Source organism: Nyctibius grandis, chromosome Z (assembly GCF_013368605.1).
Source record: "Nyctibius grandis isolate bNycGra1 chromosome Z, bNycGra1.pri, whole genome shotgun sequence".
Taxonomy (NCBI): Eukaryota; Metazoa; Chordata; class Aves; order Nyctibiiformes; family Nyctibiidae; genus Nyctibius; species Nyctibius grandis.
Window position 1 is genome coordinate 17,590,077 of NC_090695.1, and position 22,445 is coordinate 17,612,521.

The window sequence follows — 22,445 nt, forward strand, 5'->3', positions numbered from 1 at the left end:
TAATAATAAAGAAAATGCATACAAAAGAAAATCAAGGAGAAAAAAATCTTCAAAGAAAAAGAAAGAATAAAGATTTGTGCTGGGCAAAACTAGCAGCTATGACAAGTTTCCTTACTGTCCATCCAAATCCCTGATCATGGACTAGAACAGTTAATGTTGGCAAATGGTTTTCAAAAAACAAGACCATGAAATAATACAAGCAAACACACCCTACACCAGTTTGAGTTTTAAACAGCTGCAGCACGAGTGCTCTACTCGTCAAGCACGATCCAAATTACCAACATAACAAAATTGTATTTTGATAACTGAGTCAAGGAGCTCCTTTCCAACACATACACATGAATATTAGTGTCATGTACTTCACAGCAGGCAAGGCATTCAATATGCTCTACTTTCACCGGCAGAAAAGAAAAACAGCCCGGGGACAGCATAAGCCCTAATAAAAATGAAACACTTCTTGTAGCTGCATTATTTCCTTCTGACAACACACACCAAAGACCCTTTTTTAGTTCACCAAACATCCCACAGAGGTGCTCAGTCCAGCAGGAGATGAAGGAATCAACACCTCCAACAGCTGCTTAGCACTTTGCCAGGTCATGCTTCCAGACAAAATAGCTAACTAGTATTTGGAAAGATGGTATAAAACCCATTACTTAATTCTAGTAAATCTAAATGCTTTTTTTTTTAGCTTAAGATATGCACAAACTGCAAGATCCTTCTTTCAAGCAGAAAGGACTTCTATCTGAGCTTCATCCATATCTCACCAGATAATTTCTTGTCTGAAAATGATAAGCAACAGCCCAATTTTTTGCTTCACCTTTGCTGTAATTATTTGGAATTACAGACAAAAGTACTAACAAAGAAAAATACGTATTTATCTCAACATGAAATTAAATTCCTAAATATTCAATACATCAATATTAATTCTTCCTATGCAGAGTTTATATAGTGCACAATCTTAAGAGCCTGAGCCTTTAAAAACCTCAGCCTGAGCTTCAAAACGCATACTGCATCGTCCCTTCCTGTCCTCCTAGGGTCTTAGTACACTTAACAAATATCTGGTAAGAACATCACAGCAAATGGTTGAAGAGGAAACGCGATCCTTGACAAAGGGCATTTTACCTCTGCCAAAACAAAAAATCAGCAATCACAGATTTTCCCCTAAGTATTAATTTTACTTTTTAACAGAAACCACGGAAGAAAACCTTTTAAAGCCACTGGGATTTTTGCCACATTTCAATAGAGGACAAATGTCTGACTACACTGTGTCACAAAATATGTGCCATGGAAAAAGAGATACTAAAATGAACTTATATGCGTTTTCTAATTAGAAAAAAAAAGTTTGAAAAAAAGAAGTTGTGTTACATTTTATAATAGAAAATATCTTGCAACCAGGAACTATCTATTTTCTCCCTTGAAATATGTATTTCTCCATAATGTAATTACTACTATCGAAGTTCAATGAAAGACGCCACCTGTGAAAACATAGGACGACAATTAACAGCAAAGCCTGACTTACTGGGCGGCACGAAATAAGCACTGGTTTTGTACTGAGACCCTTTAAGTTGTCTCAGTAGCACTTGATTCAGATTATTCTACACAGAAAATAAAAGGTCACAAACAGAATATGCAAAAACATAAGAAAGGACTATGGAAACATGTTATTTCAAATGACTCATTAAATGTCCAAAAGTTTCGAAATTTTTTCTCTTACTAAGGAAAAAATGAGCTTTTTTCTATAAAGCCAGTGTTTATTTCTATTGTTCCAGCACACTAACACACAAGACTTTTTAAAGTGTGGTACATGCTGAGGTGCTCCATGACCTGCAACACGATCCTTAAGGAATGAAAGGACATCCAAGAGCTGAAAAGGGCTGTAGGGAAGCGGACACTCAGAATCTGCTAATATTGTACAAGTGGCTTATTTTCCACATCTGGGATCAAGTCCTCCTTGAGGAGTGCCATGAAAACTGTATCTGAACTTCCAGGATGTAGCATTACACTAATTTTGCATGTGCCTAACATATTCCACAGGCATGGTCCAAAAATGAACTGGTGGGAAATAATCCATGCTCTACTTACATCATTCAGCTTATAAATATCTCCTTGTATGCCACATATCCTACCAGACACTCTACATACATAGCCATTTTAATACTCTGGTAAGTGAGAGATTTAAAGGAGAAAAAATTTCAGTGTTTGAATTTGATTTTTAAAAAATCAATTTATAGGAAAATATGGCCCTCTTGTGGCAACAGGAGGATACAGTCATTTCACAGCATCACTACCCACAAATATATTTAAACACATACATAAATGCAGCAAATAATGCCAGGATAGTGACTTTCTTGAAAATATCCTATTTCCCTACCCCATCCCCACCCCAGAAAAAAAACATAGAACCTGTGGAAATTTTAGGAAATCATACCTAAAATGCTATATAGTTTCTACATAAACATATCCTTCATGCATTTACTGTTCCAATGAAATGGCTTTAAATTAAATGGAAGGATTATGAGCATATATTACAGAAGCTCTCAGGACAGTAGAATTTTCTGTATCTCATACGTTATGTTAATGTAAATACTTCAGCATGTCATAAACTCGCAGCCAACAAAAAAAACAAACACCACCAAACCTCTAGAAACTTCATTTACTTTCACTTTCTAGAGAAAAATCAGAAACAACTCCCAAAATGTTTGGTTATTTGTTTTCCTGAAACTCCTCCCATGGTGTTCATAACCTTGATAACAATAGACAAGGTTGTTTGAAGAAGGGATGTTATGGATGCCTCAGAAGTGAGGGAGCTAGAGTTGAAGGACTCGTTCAGCACGTGTGCACATGCTCAACAGTTTCTTGCATTTGGCCAGAAGCCCCGTGACAAAGGCCAAAATTAGCTTTCATATATCCACATCAACAGCACTGGCCACATAATGCAGCTCTTCACAGAAGCTATTTCTCAACAGCAGATGCCAAAAGCTAACCTATTTTTAAATTGTTCAGCAGCTCTTTCTAACTCTTTATATTAAGATCTGGAAAATTTCTGAGGTGCTAAACTTCAGTGAACTCAAATGGTCCTACTGGACCTCAGTTTTCACACTACTAGTCCCTCATTTTATACTTTGGGACATTTTGTACAGTTTCAACCTTTCAAAAGATATAAAAGAGCTAATGCGTTTTTAAAAGTAACACACAGTTTATTACTCAACATTCACTGCTAGCAAAGTCCTTGAGGAGCACAGACTGCTTGCCTAGAACATGGGGCCAGCAAGTATCCTACACAGGAATGCCTGGCTCATCTCAATATTTAGCAGGACTAAGAAAAATCCATTTTCGCCCACCTACTTGGGATGTGCAAGTTTGCTTTAAAGAAGGATCATCTCAGTGTATTCCTCCCAGTATATAACTTGACTGCCAGCTTTGTTTTAGTCTGCACATGTATCAAACATATGTGTGCATATTAGTACCCACTCATGACAAAAGTAAAGGTTTTTTTCTCAGCAATAGCTTATGCATGACCAGCAAAACCACAGGCACAAATGCAGCACCTTGGTTCTGGGTATGCAAACTGCCTCCCCAGCAGCAAGGACCAACTTTGGCTAGGTTAAACTGTGTTTATCATTGCTCTTGGGAAGCACAGACTTACAGAGATTTTTAGAAAAATCCATATGCTGCACTGCAGTGCGCTGCACAGCCTCAGTTCTGTTTACTGACTGCTGTTCAATGTCAGCAATGCACCAGAAGGGAGACACAGAAAAATTACTGACTGCACATATATCACTCTTGTCTGCGACTAGACAAACATTACTGCATGCTCTGCTGGTGTCTGTAGGGTACCACTGTAATTACTTTAACCAGGGAAGGTTTTACTCTGTACTATCCGAATGTTTGTGAAGTGAGTCTGCCCTTTTGCCAGCAGAGTCTGCACAGGGCAGGGTGTCTTGTGTTGTGGGCATCTGCAGATTATCATGGATTACCTGCTGTTACTGCGAAGCTGTACAATACTACCACTATCGCTGTTTAAAAATAATGTCTTTCCTCATGTGAAAAGGCGAAATACACAACACAAGGTTATGATCATCTTTACAGTAACCCATTCTCCCTCTGCAACACACAACTAAATATGTAAAATTAAATACATGGTTTACGTGCCACCAATTGTAAACTGCGTCATACAGCACTGGGGATGATGTAGCCTCAAAACACCCTGCTTAGCTTCCTTGAAACCTATTCCTAAACATCTTCTCTGTCTTGATGCCTCTCAGCTGGTTTACTGTGACCACAGGTTCATTAGCTGACCCATATCCATTTCATTCTGCTTTTCAGAGTCACCTAATTTGTTTTTACTCATCAGATCTCAGACTGGAAGCATTTACACACAGGGGCTTTTTGGTTTACATGGGCACACTGTCCATAATAAATTGGTTCTGGTTACTGAGTGCTATTATAACACAAACAAACAACAATCCTATAAATAAATAAATCCGAAAAAGCACTGAAACTGAAGTGACAATAGTGACTTTTTCCAAAAAACGAAAGATTAAAAAGCCAGCTATGGTTATTAAGAGCAAAAGGTAGCATCGGTCAACAATTTTAAAATTTTCTTCAGGAAAAATTTAGGGGGGAACGAGTTAGAAACAAGTTAGCATGTCCTTTTTTTAGCTCACAGTATCACACAATAATAGTTTCGGTGTCTGCACTAATATCGTGATGACTTCCAACAGCCTAGATTTTCACAGATTGCATTGCATTATTCTTATCAGGAACTTTTAAAGAAGGGAACATTCCTGTTTTGTATCAGAAATACCCAACACATAGCCAATTCTCTAATGAAGTGCCAGTGAGCATGCTGCGCTCTTCTCTTGTCCCGTCCCACTGGGGATCCAGAGAGCAGCAGGCAGCAGAATGCACCTCAGCAGGTCTGACCCTTTGGTACACTTAATGGCAAGAAGCACAGGGTCTGAAGGCTGTGCAAAGACAACAGTGAGATGTTTGCACGCTCATCATCACTACTCTTAGTACTTTTCTAAGCTATGCTGTTTCATTAACAGGCCTCAATACGCCCTAGCAAACAACACTAAAACACAGCAATGATCCAGTTGCAAGCCATCCCACCCCACAAGCCCTATGTCAGCCCAAGAGACTTCATGTATCTATAAGATTAAAAGAAAGCTCAGTCAGCCTTCTATATAAACTTTACATAACAAGAGCAGAAAATGCTCTTCATGATGACTAGAATCTCCCTAAATACACGTTACCCATGTACTGCCTCCCTACATTAACACTAATTTATTTAAACGCCAGGATCACCATTTATTATACTGACTATCCCACCAGATACAAACGTAATACTCTGTTCATGAAGGTGCTTTAAATGGTATCAGGTTAGAAATAATGTTAACATTTCAAAACGTTGACAAACATACCTGGAGAATTCTGTTAACTTTTATAACAGGAGCTTCATCATTTACTGCAGTAACTGTTATAAATACAGTTTGGGGCAAGCTTTGTTTCCACAATTCTGTGTTATTTACTATCACAGTAAAATTGTCCATCAGTTCCTCACTGTCATCATGAACATAGTAGATTAATTCTTGTTCCACCTGAAAAATATAACAACCTGAAAAACTGAAGAGGCTGAAAGAAAATGAATGCCACATTAAAAAAACAAAAATACTGAAGCCTAGTCATGCCACCTGGATTTATTGCATCTTTTTATGACTTCTAAGACTTTATTTATGCTCATATCTGATCTGTACCTCTATCTTTCTTCTGTCCACAACAGCAAATTTTACAGCTCATTTGTCCATTCCTCTAGCCAGAATATCTTAACTTGCCAGTCTTGGCATTCCCCTTTCCCCTGAAGGGAAAACGGAAAATCCAGTCCCACTATATTTACCACAATGTTTCCTGGTATCTATAAACTGAACATAGTATTAGTAGATGGTGATTTATGAAACAGTTTTGCTTCTCAGAGCTAAAAGACTGAAAATTAGCTTATTAGGCATATACTGTCTCTCTGTGAGCAAAGACATGACCTAAAAAAAATTTTTTTTCCACTTTCCTCCCTGTTCAATCTACACATCACTTCCTCTGGTCTTTTTAAAATGTACCCACAGTCTATCAGTCTTAGGTTGTATCAACAACTCTGCGTGAGTATGAGCAGCCCACCAGTCTACTGTGATTATAGCACACTAGTCTGTGTGACCAGTGCCTCACAAGGAAGTGATGTGGTTCACCACAAGGCACCCTCCCCCCCACCCCAAATGACCAGCTAGCAACTGCAGAAAGATCTTCAGTACAAGGCCAGAATAAAGCTCAAACTCATGCATCTTACCACCTCCCAACAGATTGTCCTACTGCACGGAAGAATTAGCTTTTAGCAATACAAAGAATTAATCATGACCACAGCAAAGCAGATCTAAATGCATTACCTGTTTTCTGGTAAATGTGGTTAACTTTATTCCAGGAACATGAGAGTTTTCAATATACCCATGTTTTGGCTGTTCAATTAAAACGTATTCACAGCTGAGTCCTGCAAAGTGTCTACTAGAAATTTTTAGATAGTCTTCCACCAGGGCTTTTGAGCCCCCTTCAATTACTGTGAAGTTCTGTACTTCCAGGGGAATCATTCTGGGGATGATGTCTACAGAGATCTCTATTCCACTCACTGTTTGCACACCGTTGGTCACATCCAGAGAAAAATGGTCATCTAGTTGGTCAGAAACTGTCTGCACATACTGAACTTTGCCCTCGTCAACATCTTGCTGTGTGAAGCTCAAAACTGGCCTTTGGTCAGCACCAAGATAACTTTCTTCTGAGGAAAACTTCCGAATGTACCCATGTACTGGAAGCTGTCTTACTGTGAACACAATCTCAGATGGAGAACTGTTTTCATGAACGACCTTAAATTTAAAAACATATCCCAAAATTATTAAAACAGAAAGGGGAGAAATTCTTTAGTTCTCTTCTGAATTTTTCACTTTTAACCCTTGGATTGCCTGCCTATTTAACTGGCATTCATTGTTTGGGTTACATGGTATATCTGCAAATTCCTAATACAATACAGTAATACTTTAAGCACACTGGTTAAATAATGTGGCGTGGGAGTGTTTTGTAGCCCCAAATTTGTAAATTTTGAAAAGGAACACACTGCAGAATTAACTAATAGCCTGAGCACTGCAAACCCCTGCCTGAAACAAGGATTTTGGCAGCACAGCCACATGCCGCCAGAGCCCCCTCACGGTGCTTACTGAAGGGCTACACACGAACAACAGGGAGGAAAACATTAACCAAAGAGAAATGACCTCAGGTTTGTGACTTGATGCTTTTAAAATTTTGGATGCGATCCTCAGACAGTGTTAATTGGGCTAGCTCCAAACTGAATGAAACAAAACCCTTTCTTCCTCAGCATTTCCCACCAGTTCAACTGCGAATGATACATGAACATTAAGTATAAACAATTGTCGTAGCTAACACAAAAAAACAAGTGCAGCATCTCCAAACTGTAACTTCCTCAAGCACCAATATGTAACAAAGACCATGGGCAGTCTTAACTCATTTCCTTTCTAGAAATGGAAGCTTTCTAGTGTTAGTGTCTCCAGAATTAAGCATCCAGAATGCAGTCATGTTAGTGAAAACCAGAAGGAGTCAAAGAAGAGAAGACAGAGAGACTGAAGACATTGCAATGACTGAGAAAGCAGTGAAGAAAATTTGCTACAAGACTGGAGAAATGGACAACACAGTTAACTTACTTGCAGTTTTCCTTTACTGATTTTAACTGGTTTTCCTTCTTCAACTAAGAGATTGTTTTTGTTCACAACCCTTGCTGGCCACTGATGGCTTTCCAAATACATGTGAATATGCACTCCAGCATCCAGATGGACATCTCTAGCATGGATCGTAAAGTTAAACGTGTCAATAAGGTTGTTGCTGTCATCATGCCTGTAGGTCACATACTCCTTTATCAGATCAAGCTGAGTAAAGGAATCCATCAGCAGATTATTTACATATATTCTTCCATATTTGGGGGAAGAGAATATCTCATATGTAATCTCATGATCATTTCTGATGTCTTGGTTTGTAATAGCACTTAGGTTAGCTGTTGTAATAGTTTCCTCTGTTCCTTTTTGAACCAACAAGCCTGTATTATTTGCCAACCTAATGTAAGGATCAGTGGCACTAACTTCTAGAAGCAAAGAGGTATAGTGCTTGCCATCTGTCACAAAGAGCACAAATCGCCCAAAATCTGCACCACGGTGTACAAACAGGACTTGCTTTTGCTCCAGGTCCGCTTGTTTGAATTGGTAGAGTCTGTGAAAAGTATCATTTTCTAGCACCAAGTCCCCATTGGAAATGCCACGTCTAGTATACAGCAGCTGTCCATCATCAAAATCAGAATCAGGATCATGATAGCAAAGATCTGCCAAAGTTAATAATCGCTGCCCATTTCTCACTACATTAAATATCTTATCAATTACACGTACTGGTTTCTCATCATTCTTCAGCTGGACAGAAATGTTGAATCTAATTTCTACTGACAAAGGTTCTGCTTCTGGATCTAAGTTCGCCCACTTTCCTGACTCTTCACTGGAAGCTCTGACAAGAAATTCATCAAATGCTGTCTCAGAATCATCATGCACATACATAAGGCGCTTATCAGTTATATCTTTGTTAGTGAAAGTGGTGAGATTGTCATTACTCTCGAATGAGCCTGAAAAATTAATGAGCTTTAATTTCCCATGCTTAGGAAACTGTATAATTTTATATTGGAAAGTTTTATTATCCAGTGTTTGCACAAACAATTTTGTGCTTGTTATTAACTCTCCTTCACCTTCAGTAACAGTTAGGCCATTGTTAGTCGAAACGACATTTCTGAAATCTGATTTGATGTAGACTTCAAAGTCGTATAAATTTGATTCCAGATACTTTGTAGAAATGAGGAATCTAAATGAATCATGGTTGTCTTCATGGTATCTGCTGATTAATTCATATGCCACTTTTTGATCAGTAATATCTTTCTGGCTAAAGACTGAATCTTTTTTCAAAGGCTGGTCATTAAGCAGTATTTGTCCATTCTTTGGTAGGGACAGCAACTTAAAATGAAGCTCATCTTCAGGTATTTCTAGATCCACAATCGCAGCAAAAAGATTATCTGAATTTAAGTACTCTTTTGATTTTTCAATTTCTAGAGGAAGATGTTTCAATAAACTGTACCTTAACCATTTCACTTTGATTGGAAACACGTGCTCTTCACTGATTCTGTTTCCTATGCTAACTTTGAATTTAAATTGGTCAGTAACATTTTCCAGCTGAATTTCTTTAAAAGTGCTACAGTATCTCACACGGCTGCGCTGAACAGAGCGTTGAGAAAAAGAGTTGACTCGCTTCCATTCCCCCCTTGAATGCTGCCTTTGGACTTTCCCAAACTGGGGTGGCTCTGTGATCTCGTACCGTATCTCCAGCTCCTCGAGGTTGGCATTTGTTTCAACTGCCAGATGCCTAGGCGTGATCAAACTCGTAACACCTTGGAACAGTTTTATTCCTGAGTTGTTGACAATTCTGTAATCCAAAGGAACTGCCATGACACGTAACACAACAGTGTTGCTCACTTTCTCACCATCACTCGCCCTCAGAACAATCCTTGAGTTCTTGACGCCTGTGTGGACAAAGAAAACAGTGCCTTCTCTTAAGTCCTCATTAGAAAAAGTAGTAATAGCTTTTCCAGGATGCTTCGAATTTTCTAAAAATCCTGCATCTACATTCAGATTTCCAAGCACTGAAAGACTGAGATCCACTGGATCCGTATCCTTATCTAGAACTTTTATCAGATCATTAGTCAAGCGTTTCTTTGAGTTCTCTAAGAGAAGAAGCAAGTTTCCCTCAGGAAGCGTGATCTCAGGCGCATCATTTACTGGAGTGACAGTAATGCTAAACACATGCTGCTCATTTCCTTGCAAATATGGAGGCACAATTTTCTCACTGATGGTAGAAATGGAGAAATTAAAATAATCGTAAGTGTCCTCAGAGCCATCATGGACATAAAGAATCTTCCCTTCCCACACATCCTGCAAAGTAAATGTATTTACCTCCTGTGCTGGTTCAACATCTAATTTCAAGTCACCATGAGAGGGTAGTTCCTTTATTTCAAAAAGAATTTGTGATTGATGAATCCCTAATTTCTGGAAGTCTAAGTTGACTTTAATATGTGTAGATTCGAGTGAAGCTTGTCCACCTTCTAGCACAATCAAGTTACTTAGAACTAAAAGATGGCTTTTGTCTTCCTTGCCCAGAGAGACAGAGCTCTCAGGGGAGATTGCAAAGGTTGGGGCTGCTTTCACAGTAGGGTTCTTTACAGCCATCTCTAAAGAAAGATTTCTATTAAAAGCACTCTCAATTTCACATCCAGCTGAAATGTCCTTTGTTACCAGAACATTCTTCAGTGATTTCTTTTTTGAATTAGCTTTCAGATCTCTTAAGCAACCTTTGAAGGACCCTCCTCTGGCATACTTCCCAGACACTGAAGCTAGCTCTAGCTTAATCACTTCTGATCGTGTGCTGTCATCTACACCACCTACAAAGAGAGACCCCTTCAGAAGTGGCAGACTGCTGTGGGGAGGCAGTGATTTTTTCACAGTTTCTTCATCCAATGTCAGCTGCAAATATTCTGCAGTAAATTTCAGTTCGATGTAGTGCCAATGACTATCATTGACAAACCTATGAGAGGACAGCTGGGTTCTGCTTTTATATTTTCCAACATAGGCTTTAATTAATCCATCTTCCACTTCCATTGCAATGAAATCTCCTGCTTGCCCAGGGTGGTAAAGCAGCAAGCCACGTGCAGCTGAGGTTTGCAATGTGTACTCCAAGATTCCCTCATCATCAACATTCCATGTCGGGAAAGAAACATAGGATCTGGAACTGAAGAAACTAATGGGTTCATCTTCACCTGCAAAGAATTCATCGCTGCATCCCACCGAAACTTCATGGACATTTTTAAAGCCAGGAGAAGGTCTCAGAGGCATCAGAATGTCTAGCTGATTGAACGACACATCCTCCATACATCCTCGGAAACTGGGCAGTGCTCCAACAAGGTAGGGAACATCAAGCTTACTAGTACCACCTATGTAGAATCCATAATCAATATTTAATTCATAGAGAATTCCAGGCATTTTTGCACTAGTTCTGTCATGTTTATCAATTACCAATGTGACGTTATCATGTTCATGATGTAGTTCAACCAGGTGCCAAGCTAAATCATTCAGCTGAGATCTTTGCTGAGAATGCAGTACTTGTTCCCCCACGCCAAAGTTAATTCTCAACTGCAAGAGACAGAAAGTTAACTATCAAAATGCAAAGTGGTATTTTTCACAATCATATATTAATATATCATTAATAGATTAATTTTCATAAATTTTCATATTAAGTATGGAATTTACAAAATATAATCGAAAAAATAAAATCCCACTAAAATTTTGCATAGGTTTACTTGCCATCACAAATATGACTAGAATAAACTTTAAGAATTGAAGAAAAACACTAAACAATACAGCCTACACATATTTTTAGCTATAGTTATAAACCATACCTGTAAATTTCCTGAGCATAGCTCCATTAAACAATAATCCTTCTTCCCAGCTGCAAGAAAAAGCAGTCCATGTGGCTTGCTTGTTCGAAACCGCAACTGTAAGGATGTCTGAGAGGATGCTTCTACCATGTTCAACTCCACAAAGCTATCACCATAAAACGAAACTGAAAGAAAGAAAGGAAAACAAACAGGAGATTTAGTCACACACACAGAAAAAATATTTTTCTTATCTACAGCTAAATATATATATATAAAAACTTATATTAACTCTCTATGTACTTATTTATATATGAATAAATATAGATCTCAGATTTCAAATTCACCAGTCCAAGCAACTGGATAAGAGACCAATGGCCATGCCAGTATGGACAAGGAATGAATATAGCCCAGTATTCTACCTCCAACAGTGACGACATGGAATCGTAAGAACAGTGCAATCCTATTTAATACTTTCATTCTTCCAATTATTTTTTTGTTTCAGGTGTTTTCCTGAGCTTGTCACAGTCGGTGTATTTTGTAACTGCCAAAGGACTTCTCTCTGAAGTACTCCTCTGCTTTCTCTTTAAAAACATCCTCATCGACAACATGCTCTTTCTTACATCTCCATCACAGACATCCTCTGTCATCTCTGATGAGAAGACCCACAGGTCTCCTGCATCTGCGTGACTCTCTCATATGTTCTCATCCATCTCTTTTCCAGGTTGAATTGTCCTCGTTTCATTTATGCAGCCTCCAACCACCCCTGCTGCCCTGTTGTCCAGTCACTCAGTTCTGCACAGGCCTCCTGCAATCCTTCACTCTCTTTTTCCCTCTTTACTGCCTTGAAGAACCGTAACACCAGCAAACTTTCTCATTTGACTACCCACTGCCTTTACCATCCCTGATATTACTATTCTGAACAGCACAGATCCTAAGCCCAAATCCTCAAAAACTCTGCTCGTAACTTCCCTCCTACACAAAAAAAAAAATCAATCATTTACCCCTCCTCCTATCTTTTTATGCATTACTTAATATACAAAGCCCTGCATTCCTATCCAATGGCTGCTCAAAAGCCTTCCACGTCAAACTTTACTAAAAGCCTTTTGGGAATCTAAATCTTAGTCACCTTTCCCACCCCCATCAAGAAAACTCCAAGAGGTTTGTAACCTCTTTACAGAAACCCTACTGGCTCCTCCCAAGCTGATCCTACTTACTTCTGTGACTTATATCCTTTGTTACAGTATCTATGAATTTGAATGGTATGAATGTCAGCCATACAGTCCTCTGGTCATTCTTGTTTTAAACACTGGCATAAAATCTGTCATCCTCTAGGCTTCAGGTACCCAGGGAGTTTAAAGCATGAGATAAGGTATCACCCTTAGCAACTAAGCAATTTCATCCCTGAGTTTTTTTAGGTCAACCCCTTTCTTTGCGCACCGCCTGCCCCAAAAAAGGAATTTCAGTTTGGCAATCTTCCCAATTAGCAGTAAACACCATTTCGTTTAGCTTCTCTGCAGTAGCTATGCTCTTTCTGAGTACTTCTCTTATACCAATAACAATCAACCGGCTGCGCAGACCCTCTGCAGGGTTTTTGTTCTTGATGTATTTAAGAAGGATTTAGTAAAACTGTGACTCCTTCAGCTAGCTGATCCTTGACCTTTTTTTTTTCCAGGCCTGTCTATTTTCACATTACATCTGCCAGGGTTTGTGATGCTTTCAGCTGTGTTTGGACACAACTCTTTAAGGACACCACCAGTTAAATATTTATTTTGCAGCTTTTAGCTTCATTCTGAGACAACTTTCGCATTTTCCCAACAGTTTGTTTTAAAATTAAGCATAACGGCAGAGGACTTTTGGGGTTTAATTGTTCCTGTCTCTACATTAGCTGTCCTTCTGCTGAATCTAACACACTTTCATGATTCTTGCAATGTGTGGCTTTAACTCAGACTCTGAACTGGATTCTGCACATTACAGAGTACCAAATCAAAGGTCTCATTAACCAGCTGTTTAATGAAACAATTACTAATAGTATCTAAAAATTTGCTGTAGTATACATAAGAATTCTAGGTGGCTTTCTCAGGAGTAAGATTTCAGCAAACCCCACAGTCAAAAGCTGTGTAATAATGTGTTATATTAAGTACCCAGAGAAACACGGGAAAGATTTTTAGATTACTGAAGTATACATATTTCTTGCAAAAGAAGAGTCACCACTGTGCATTGAAAAACTGGTTCCAAGTTGAACAAAAAGGAATTCTTCCCCACTAGGTTACTTCTAGCATAAAAGAAGCTTTCATCAAATAGCTCTAACATACGTTACAGGTCTTCCATAAAATCTACGCAGTAAGAGAACTAATGCCATGTGTTGTATATAGAAATGTTATTACTGTGGGGTCAATAAAGACCGACCTCCCTTTTAAAGCAAGTATTGGAATAACAGAACTACAGACAAATCCCCAATATAAGTGAGGACAAAATTTTACTAATAAGCGAGGAAACAGGTTAAATGTTTATAATTTTTATATTATGGCAGTGGCTACAACTGTCACTGTTCTATCTACCGTACAGATAGGCTATAGGAAATTGTCCCTACTCCATAGTGCTTCGGACCCAATAACACAGGTAAGGGAGAGGAGTCGCCTGACCTCCATCTCAGCAAATGAGGCCCCAAGATACCGTCTTCCTAAAGATCATAGGAATCATAACCTAGCTGTCTGAAATAACCTGTCTTAATCAAAAGATTACTCCATTTCCTTCAGCCATTGTAGAAGCATCAGAACATCAATATAATGTTATCGGTACAAGAAGGTTCCACCTCGAAAAGACAAACCCTTCTCCTCAAGACGCAGTTACGTTTGTTTTGCTTCATTACATCCTAGCACCCCTACAGAACTGGCAAGTAAGAGATTTCCTTGTAATTTTATCAGTGAAGTTTCTCAGAAATCAACAAATTAAATCCAAAGCTTTCACAGATGTTAATGTCCTGGAAGTTTTATTATGATCACTATAGCACAGGCCCCAAATTTCATTGGTGAATTCCTGAATCAAAATTAATGACTGCTGATGGAACTTGAAAACAACTTTTAAAGACATTCAATTCTCATTAGACTCAAGTATGTAGGGAAAAAACATTGGATTTTGGGGGACACAGTTAGGCAGAAAGACAAAATTATCCATGGATTACTAAGTGCAATTTAGAATAACTAGAATGAAGTTGCAGGGTAAATACTTAGCGGTGTGCCACTGGGAAACAGTTTGGTGTTTATAATAAATATGAATTTCCTGGAAAAGAAAAAAGAAACATAAGTTAAAGCTTTTCCCTTCCATAAAACACTTCAGAGTCAGAACCCATCACTGAAGGTGGGGCAGGAAACTCAACACCAGCCTAGGCACTAAACGAGATCTTGGGCCAAGACCACCTAGAGTGCCTTGGCATGATTTCTGCTTCAGCAACCACCAAACTAAGCAGAATGTTATTATAGTATAGAAATCAAGTTCCTCTAGAGCAGACACTTTTAGAATTATTTCTGGCTGAAACTGTGTTATGAGTGACCTCAAAACTAGTTTGGTGCCACAGCTTTTGGAAAGGGGACATTTTGTCCTGGACCATCTGATGTCAATCATACCGTTATGGAAAGTAAGTGGAGTTCAACCAACAATACCGGCCTTGAAGCTCCCTTGCTACTGGAACAGGTGAACTCAGCATATCATATAGGGAACAATTCCTTTGGATTGCCTGGGCAGACAATCTATTCTGTAACAGCTCTATGCCTCAAAGGGAAAAGACGGGTGGAAGCAGCTGAGAATGAGCCAGACCTACATCAGCTGTAACATCCCTCATGGACAGAGATACATAAAAGCTCAAAAAAATTGAGGCATAATCACTTGGCATGCCAATTTAAAGATCTGTTCAACCTGAGTTACTGGCTGATTTGTGGTCCCCATCTCTCCTTTTTTTCCCTTAGAGTCAACCCTCAACTCCGACTGGAAATACCACATTGGGGCTATAAATCCCTCGTAATATTTCCATCATAACAGATAACGTTTATATGGGAAGTGTAAGTTTTGAGAATTTTGTTTCAAGTAATTCTACTGAAGATTCCTCACCAGCTCTGTCCACAACATCTTTCTTAGAAGTAACCATGAGAAACCAGGCCAGGCACAGCAAAAGCCTTCATAATCATAGAGCAAAAGGTTCTTCACTTGTCATCTAGTGGTGGCATTAGGCTGGCATTTTATCCTTTCGTTCACCTTTCGTTCACTAGTATTAAAAACATCATCACATTCAACGAACAGCTACACCTTGACTAATTTTTCTCTTGGTTTCTGTACTCAAAGAACAAAGCAATAAAAGCCTTGTCTCTTCTCCATTGCCAAAACTAACAACCCCAGAAATGTATCTACAAGAAACCAAACTCAGACTCAATACCGTTATTATGAGCTGTGCACATCCATCCAACAACAAAATCAAGAATAAAGAGCTACCAGAAAGAATGGATGTTTTTCTTTTTTCCCTTTTTTTCTGTCAGTATTTTCATTTCAACTAGATTATGTATCTTCTCAGCAATGCATAAGGACCACAAGAACAGCGATCTTGGAATCACAATTCCACACTCACTTCTTAATTGGAAGTAATTTAATGCAGACTTCATGTCTGCTCAACTCCTTTTGGTCTCCACTGTGGACAGGAAACAGCCAAAGCTCCACATATCTCAACCCTTTCCTTCTTTGGATCCCTTTTACATCTTCTTCCCAAACAAAGTCATATGGAAAGGCTTTCCTTACTGTGCCTGAACCAGTCACCCAGAAAGACTTTTATACTCATGTAATCCATAAAGTTTTTGCATTTATACCAAATGAAAAAGAGAACAGGGGCATTTTACCAGATTCCTTCCCTGCCCCTAATATCCACCCTTTTATATGAAAAAATTGAAATACATAATTTGATCTTAAAGCAGAAAAGAAAAATTACATACTTCCCATGTAAGACAGTATTTGGACAATGTTTTTGTCTTCAAAACGTTCAGGAGGTATCAGTGCCAGGGCCCTTTAAAGATAATGCCTTGGCCAGAAGACTGTAATGTAAGGAAAAACAAAGAAGATAACACTTAAAAATACAGTCAGACATCCTGAATTCTTCTGATGTAGACAAAAATATTTGGCTACTCTTAATAGATTGATCTTCTGTTTTCAACACTACAATAAATGTCATGATTAGGCCATAGGATTACTGCTGCTCAGACAAACTGTTCTCATGTAGCCTGCTGATTTTCTGTAAAACAACTATATATGACTTTTTGGGGGAAGGGTGAGAGGGAGAAGTCATGCAATCTGTTACACTACCTAGTCATTACAGATAAAATCATAAAAGTAAAGCATTAAGTCTAACATCACCCATGTATTTTCAGTCCAGATCCTCTCCAAACTCCAGAACTGCCATGCCAGGACGTGTTGCTTGCTTGTTTGCTGTCTGCTGCAAAGACAAGCGCCACCTCTGTGCCACAGTAATTCCTCAGCTGAGACCACAGTGGTTGCAGTGGCCTCACTAATAATCTGTATCAGTGAGCTCCTCAGGCTGGCTGTGTGAAAAGGAATTAAAAGAAGAAGGGGGGGAAAAAAATCACATTTACTGGTTTTGAACCTGCTGCCTTTCCATCTACTGTTGTCCTGTGCTGCACTGCTATCTGGGAGCCCCAAACACAAAGAAGGTCCTTGTCTGCTAGATGTCTGATGCAAATCCCTCCCAAGATACTCCGACTCTACAATGTCCCTTCAAGAAAATAAAGTTACTTATCTTTCTCTCTGAAAAGTCAAAATAAAGGCTAATTCATCTGCCCTAACAGCACACTCAGACGACGTGCAACAAGCACATACAACACCAGTTGTGACTGGTGAGGTACTGGCTTCATCACCTCTAGTATATCTAGAGGTAACACCTGTTTTAGTGATTTGAATGAATAAGCTTCCCATTGTCCAGCTGAGATTTGCACCATGAAGATTTGCTCCCTGCACCTCATTCAGAAAAGTATAACAGGAAGATAAATCAGCTGACACAGGTAGCTCAGATAAATACTAATCTTCCAGCTGATAGTGGTTTTCTGTCTGTTGACAAATTCTGGTATGTTTTTGACTCTCTGCTATTTTGGATGTTCAAGTAGAAGCTCCGGCTAAGACTGCAGGCCATCTCTACGTGTGGCTGTTAGAAAAGGTGTGACCTCTCCTTTTGCAGAGCAGACTTTTTCATGCTAATATTAAGACACATTCTGTGAGAGCTCACTTCAGGGCGTAGGGAAACCAGAGTGGTACAACTTTGTCCCCCCTCTCCGCCCTTCTCCCTCCATTCTCAAAGCAGAGCAGTTGTTTTTCATAGTGACACATTTCTTTTGTACTACCAAGTGTTTTAGGGTGCTCCAGTAAGAGGTGGAGGAGGTTGTGCAATCTAGAGTTGAAGGTAGGTTTCCACATAATAAAAATACTTTCAGGCTATATAAAAGTACAGCTTGAAGCCTCATGAAGTGCCCTCGTGCACTCGATGCTAGGCAAACAATGAGTCCCAAACAACTTCTGCTGTAACTAAGATAAAATATGCAGGTCCCAACAGATGAGGATGCAGGTCCCAGCTTTGTTCCCCTAAACCACAGGAAAAACAGAATGCAACCTCCAATGTAAATATAATAGGAAGACTCTCCCTTGGGATAGGATTTGAGTGATGGAAACAAGTGTTCAGAGCCTATTCATACCAAATAGAAATAAGCTGTTGTGATATTAATGAACTTTAAAAGCCTTGTTTACTCTGACTGTACAGCACAAGTGGAGACAGATTAAAAAGGGAGAGAACATAAGTGAAAGAGTACCAAATTCCAGGTACCCAATGTAACAAGCTTTTAACAGCCCTCTGCCAGAAAAAAAGGCAGAACGGGGGATTAAAGAATACATTTGCAATTACTGCACGGGCTCACGTTCTGCACTAAACACGCCAAGAGCTGTCGCACAGAACCAAACCATTTCTCTAGCTCCTTCCAGCTAACAAGAGCTTTGCGCCCAGGTCCAAGACCTCACCTACTGCACCACCAGAAGAGCTGTCAGCCTCTCCAAAGTGAATTCCCTAGTGTGCTCTACAAATACTGACTGTACTCCTACAAAAGTTCGTAGCTTTAGCAAGTTGCAGTTTTGTGTTGAGGAACTTGGCTGGAACCATTTATCAGACCAACTGAGCCAAAGTGGTTCTTCCACATGCTGCAAGTATCTGTTCCAATATTTTGTGACTTTTACGTTTATTTCCCTATCTAGTTGTATTTCCTTCTTTCACCTTGAACCTGCCAGTAATATATGTGAAACCATTGTGACTATAGGAGAACCCTAACTTCAGAGGACATAAAAATATTTTGAAGAAACAGATACTGGGTTCTAGCACTCACACTTTAAAAGTGATTAATTTATACTCAAGCTTCTGAAATAAACTTCTCCAAATGCTAAGAAAAAGATGCTATGAAGATAGGATAAAAAGAAGAATCCATTATATGAAGCTCTCCTAACTGAAAAACAATTCTTTCAGGCAAAATATCTTACATGGCTAACATTTTGTTGGAACTTTGGAAAGGTCTGCATATACTTTACAGCACATCAGTGCTAAAAATATTTTTTTAAAATATGAAGTAAAAGAAATTGCCATAGGTTTCATGGAGTTGTCAGGAGCTTCATATTCTAGAAATAAAGATGATCGGTTCTGGTGATTCAAAGCTCATGTAAACTAGAAGTTAGAAAAATAAAATTTGACGGCAATTACCTTCTTAAAGTAATTTTATATTTGCTTTTTTACTCCTGAACAGCAGTGAAGAATCAGATTGGTAGTTGATTTTTCTCAAGCTTCTGATTGAAATCTGACTTCATGTTAGAAAATTTTACAGTTTGTGTGACTGCCCATTAAAACTAGATTGAATGGGCTTTGAAGTACTAACTAGAACTTCATGAGCATAATGAAATTAAGGCTGCCCTTACACAGGTGAGGATAGTTTGAGGATAGTCTGGTCTTTTACAATAAATCTCAATGCCTCTCGCTTTTGCAGGGGGAGGGAAAAGTGAACTCCTTTCAGTCTGATTCAACAGCAATTACTAATAACCCCCTGGGAAAAAAAACTTCAGAAAACACACCCTCATAAACAAATATGCACTCATGGCTTCTTCGTTTTCTCTTCCAGCTAGATGGAACCATATTTTGAATGTTCCTCTTTTAAACTCAGTACTTGCTGTATCAGATACAATCAAATTCACCTGGTGAGACCGAAAAGCACTACTTAAAGCACTATTAAGAATACCTTAGGTAATATGGTTTGCTTACAAATCTTACACTCTCCATAACACAGCACTGATACCTCACGAAACAGGAGTTTGTTTAATGAAGCTTTGCTACAAGGACAAAGAGCAGAAATAATGCAGCAGAATGACAGAAAGAAAATGAAGAACCAAAACAGGCCACTTCACAATGAAAAAATACTTCCATCTTTGTCCTCTTATCTAAGTTGGTAGCAGATGACATCAACAGCACATAAAGGGCACAGGAAAAATAGAAGTGGAAAGGGGAGCTGACAGATTCACTGGGGATGCCCTTTAAGGCTAATGTAACCGTTATTCAAAAGTGAATTCTCAGGATTGATTCACATTTCCTCAGTGTAGGATTTACAGTGAGATTCTGTGGGTAAAACACTATGAGAGTCTGTAAGCCTCATAACCTCACCTAAAATGTATACAGTGAGGATCGTCCTTGTGTTGCATCTACAAATGCTTTACACAGCAGATGAGATCACGTTTAAAGGTCCCTTCCAACCCAAAACATTCTATGATTGTATGATTTCCAGATAAAAGATAGCCCTGTAATTAAAGCCCTGAGCATCAAATGAACAGAGCCAACGTTAATTTCTGGTTCTATCACAGAAACACACTGAAGAGTTGGGAAAACCTCTTAACATCTGATTTCAGTTCACTGCTATATAAAGCTGTTAGTGCTTTTTTTTCCTTCCAGTGTGGCAATTGCATCTCCCTGACATCCTTAATAGCTCTGAGACATCTCTATGAGCAGTAAACCCTTCCCCCCCCACCCTGACCCTGCTTGGTGGTTTTTTTGTTCACAAAACTGGTGAGAACACCACTGGAAAGGTAAGAGAGGCATATTTCATTTGTAATATCTGAAATTAATCCTGTAAGAAAAACTAACAATTCAGCCTTCATTAATCTCTGAAGAACTGAAAACTATTTTTAAAAGTTACAATTAAATATGAGGAGTTCATTTCCAACTAGTCTTCTCATCTAGTGAAAACAGCCACCATACAATCATACAAACCAACAAGACATTCAAGATTTCTAAAGAAAGGGAGTTATGGCAATTGGTTCGTGTCACACAGGATAGCAAGGAGTATGAAAAAGCACACTTCTGCAACTGCCTGCTGGCCCATTACTTAAAAATGGTATTTAAATAACAAACTTGATTACCAATCTTTAATGCTCTAATTATAAATACTTGTAGATACATCACAAGGAGAATAAAAAGAAATCTCCAGCTTAAGTTTCTGGCTGTTCCAATGGTTTTGGTGACTGCCCGAGAGCTGCACATTAATGTGCATCACCATCAGTGACAGTTGCAGGCCCTTGGCACGTCTGAAAAGCCAGACATGAGACAGCTGAATTTAGACACCAAAAAAACAGATACCTGCAGATGCTGGCTGATACTTAATGTCAGGACATGCAGGCCAAAGCAGGGGAAGGAATCACAGGTAATATTCTTGCACGCACCTTAGCGCTCTCCTCATGATGTGTTACAGTTATGATTGTAGGGAAAAAAAAAAAAAGGGTTTCATCCAGGTTGCTTGGGTTTTATTTGTTTGTTTTTATTAGAAAGTCTAGCTATGTCAAGTCCCAGCATCTCAGCTGTAGGAGGGGAAACACGCAACACAGGCTCAAACCCGAGCTGATAGGCTGGGCCTTCCCTTTAACGGGAGGGGGCACCCACACCTTCAGACGAACGCCTGCTGCCCTAGCCCCCCGTCCAGCAGAGCCAGCCGAGAGGGGCAAAGCACCAGCAGCCCGACGGCTCCTGCCCCACGCCCAGGGGCTGCGGCTACCGCCGGGCCTCACCCGCCGTGGACTGGGCCCACGGCGCCCCGCGCCACGCCGCCCTGCGCCGGGCCGGGGCAGCGGGGCACCTTCCGGGCGGGCTGCTCCGTTGCGCGGGGCTGCCGGCGAAAAGCCCGCTTCAGCGCTCAGGCGAGCCCCACAGGGACCCGGCAGCGGGAGCCCCGGCTCGGCCCGGGGCGCCTCTCCTCACCGCGCCGGGGGCTGCCGGTCAGCCAGCGCCGGGCCGCCCCTTCCCCCGCCCGGCGCAGGTGCGTCCCGGCCCGCAGGCCAGCGGCGTCTCCCGCCATGGCGGCGCCCCCCCGGCAGCCCTACCTGCGACAGCCGGCCGGCTGGCGGCCAGCAGCAGCGCCAGCAGCAGCACAGCGGCGTGCACGCTGGCCCCCCGCCCGCCCGCCATGCCGCTACCGCGGCGGGGCCGGAGCCGCGGCCCGACTGGGCACCGGCACCACCACCACCACCACCACCGGCTGCGGCAGGGCCGGGGCGGGGCGGGGCGCGGCGCGGCTCTGAGGAGCGGCGGGAGCGTGTCACCGCCCCGGCCCCCCTGGCGGCTCCCGCGGGGACCCCGACCGGGCACTCCCCTCCCGCTGCCCCGGGGCTGCATCCTTCCTCTTCACGGCGCAGCTGCTCCCGCGTCCCGCCCTCCGCTCCAGAAACAGCTGCCTGGGAGTGGGGACGGGGCAGCGTTCCTCCCCACAGCCCCGGTCCGCCCCGCCGCCGCCGGCGGTCCCTCCGGGGCAGCGCCGGCCCTCGT

The 22,445-nt window shown here is 40.6% G+C and overlaps 1 protein-coding gene across 1 annotated transcript in view; it reads right to left on the minus strand.

Annotated features, from left to right (window-relative positions):
* LOC137675886 (chondroitin sulfate proteoglycan 4-like) overlaps positions 1 to 22,088 on the minus strand; it is a 41,525-nt gene extending 19,437 nt beyond the window's left edge. Inside the window, exons 1-5 of the mRNA XM_068422171.1 lie at positions 22,004 to 22,088; positions 11,588 to 11,751; positions 7,755 to 11,321; positions 6,435 to 6,905; positions 5,427 to 5,603 (exon numbers count right to left, since the gene is read on the minus strand). Of these exons, the coding sequence (XP_068278272.1) occupies positions 5,427 to 5,603; positions 6,435 to 6,905; positions 7,755 to 11,321; positions 11,588 to 11,751; positions 22,004 to 22,088 (4,464 nt within the window). The remainder of the gene's footprint in view (positions 1 to 5,426; positions 5,604 to 6,434; positions 6,906 to 7,754; positions 11,322 to 11,587; positions 11,752 to 22,003) is intronic.
* Positions 22,089 to 22,445: the final 357 nt, after the last annotated feature.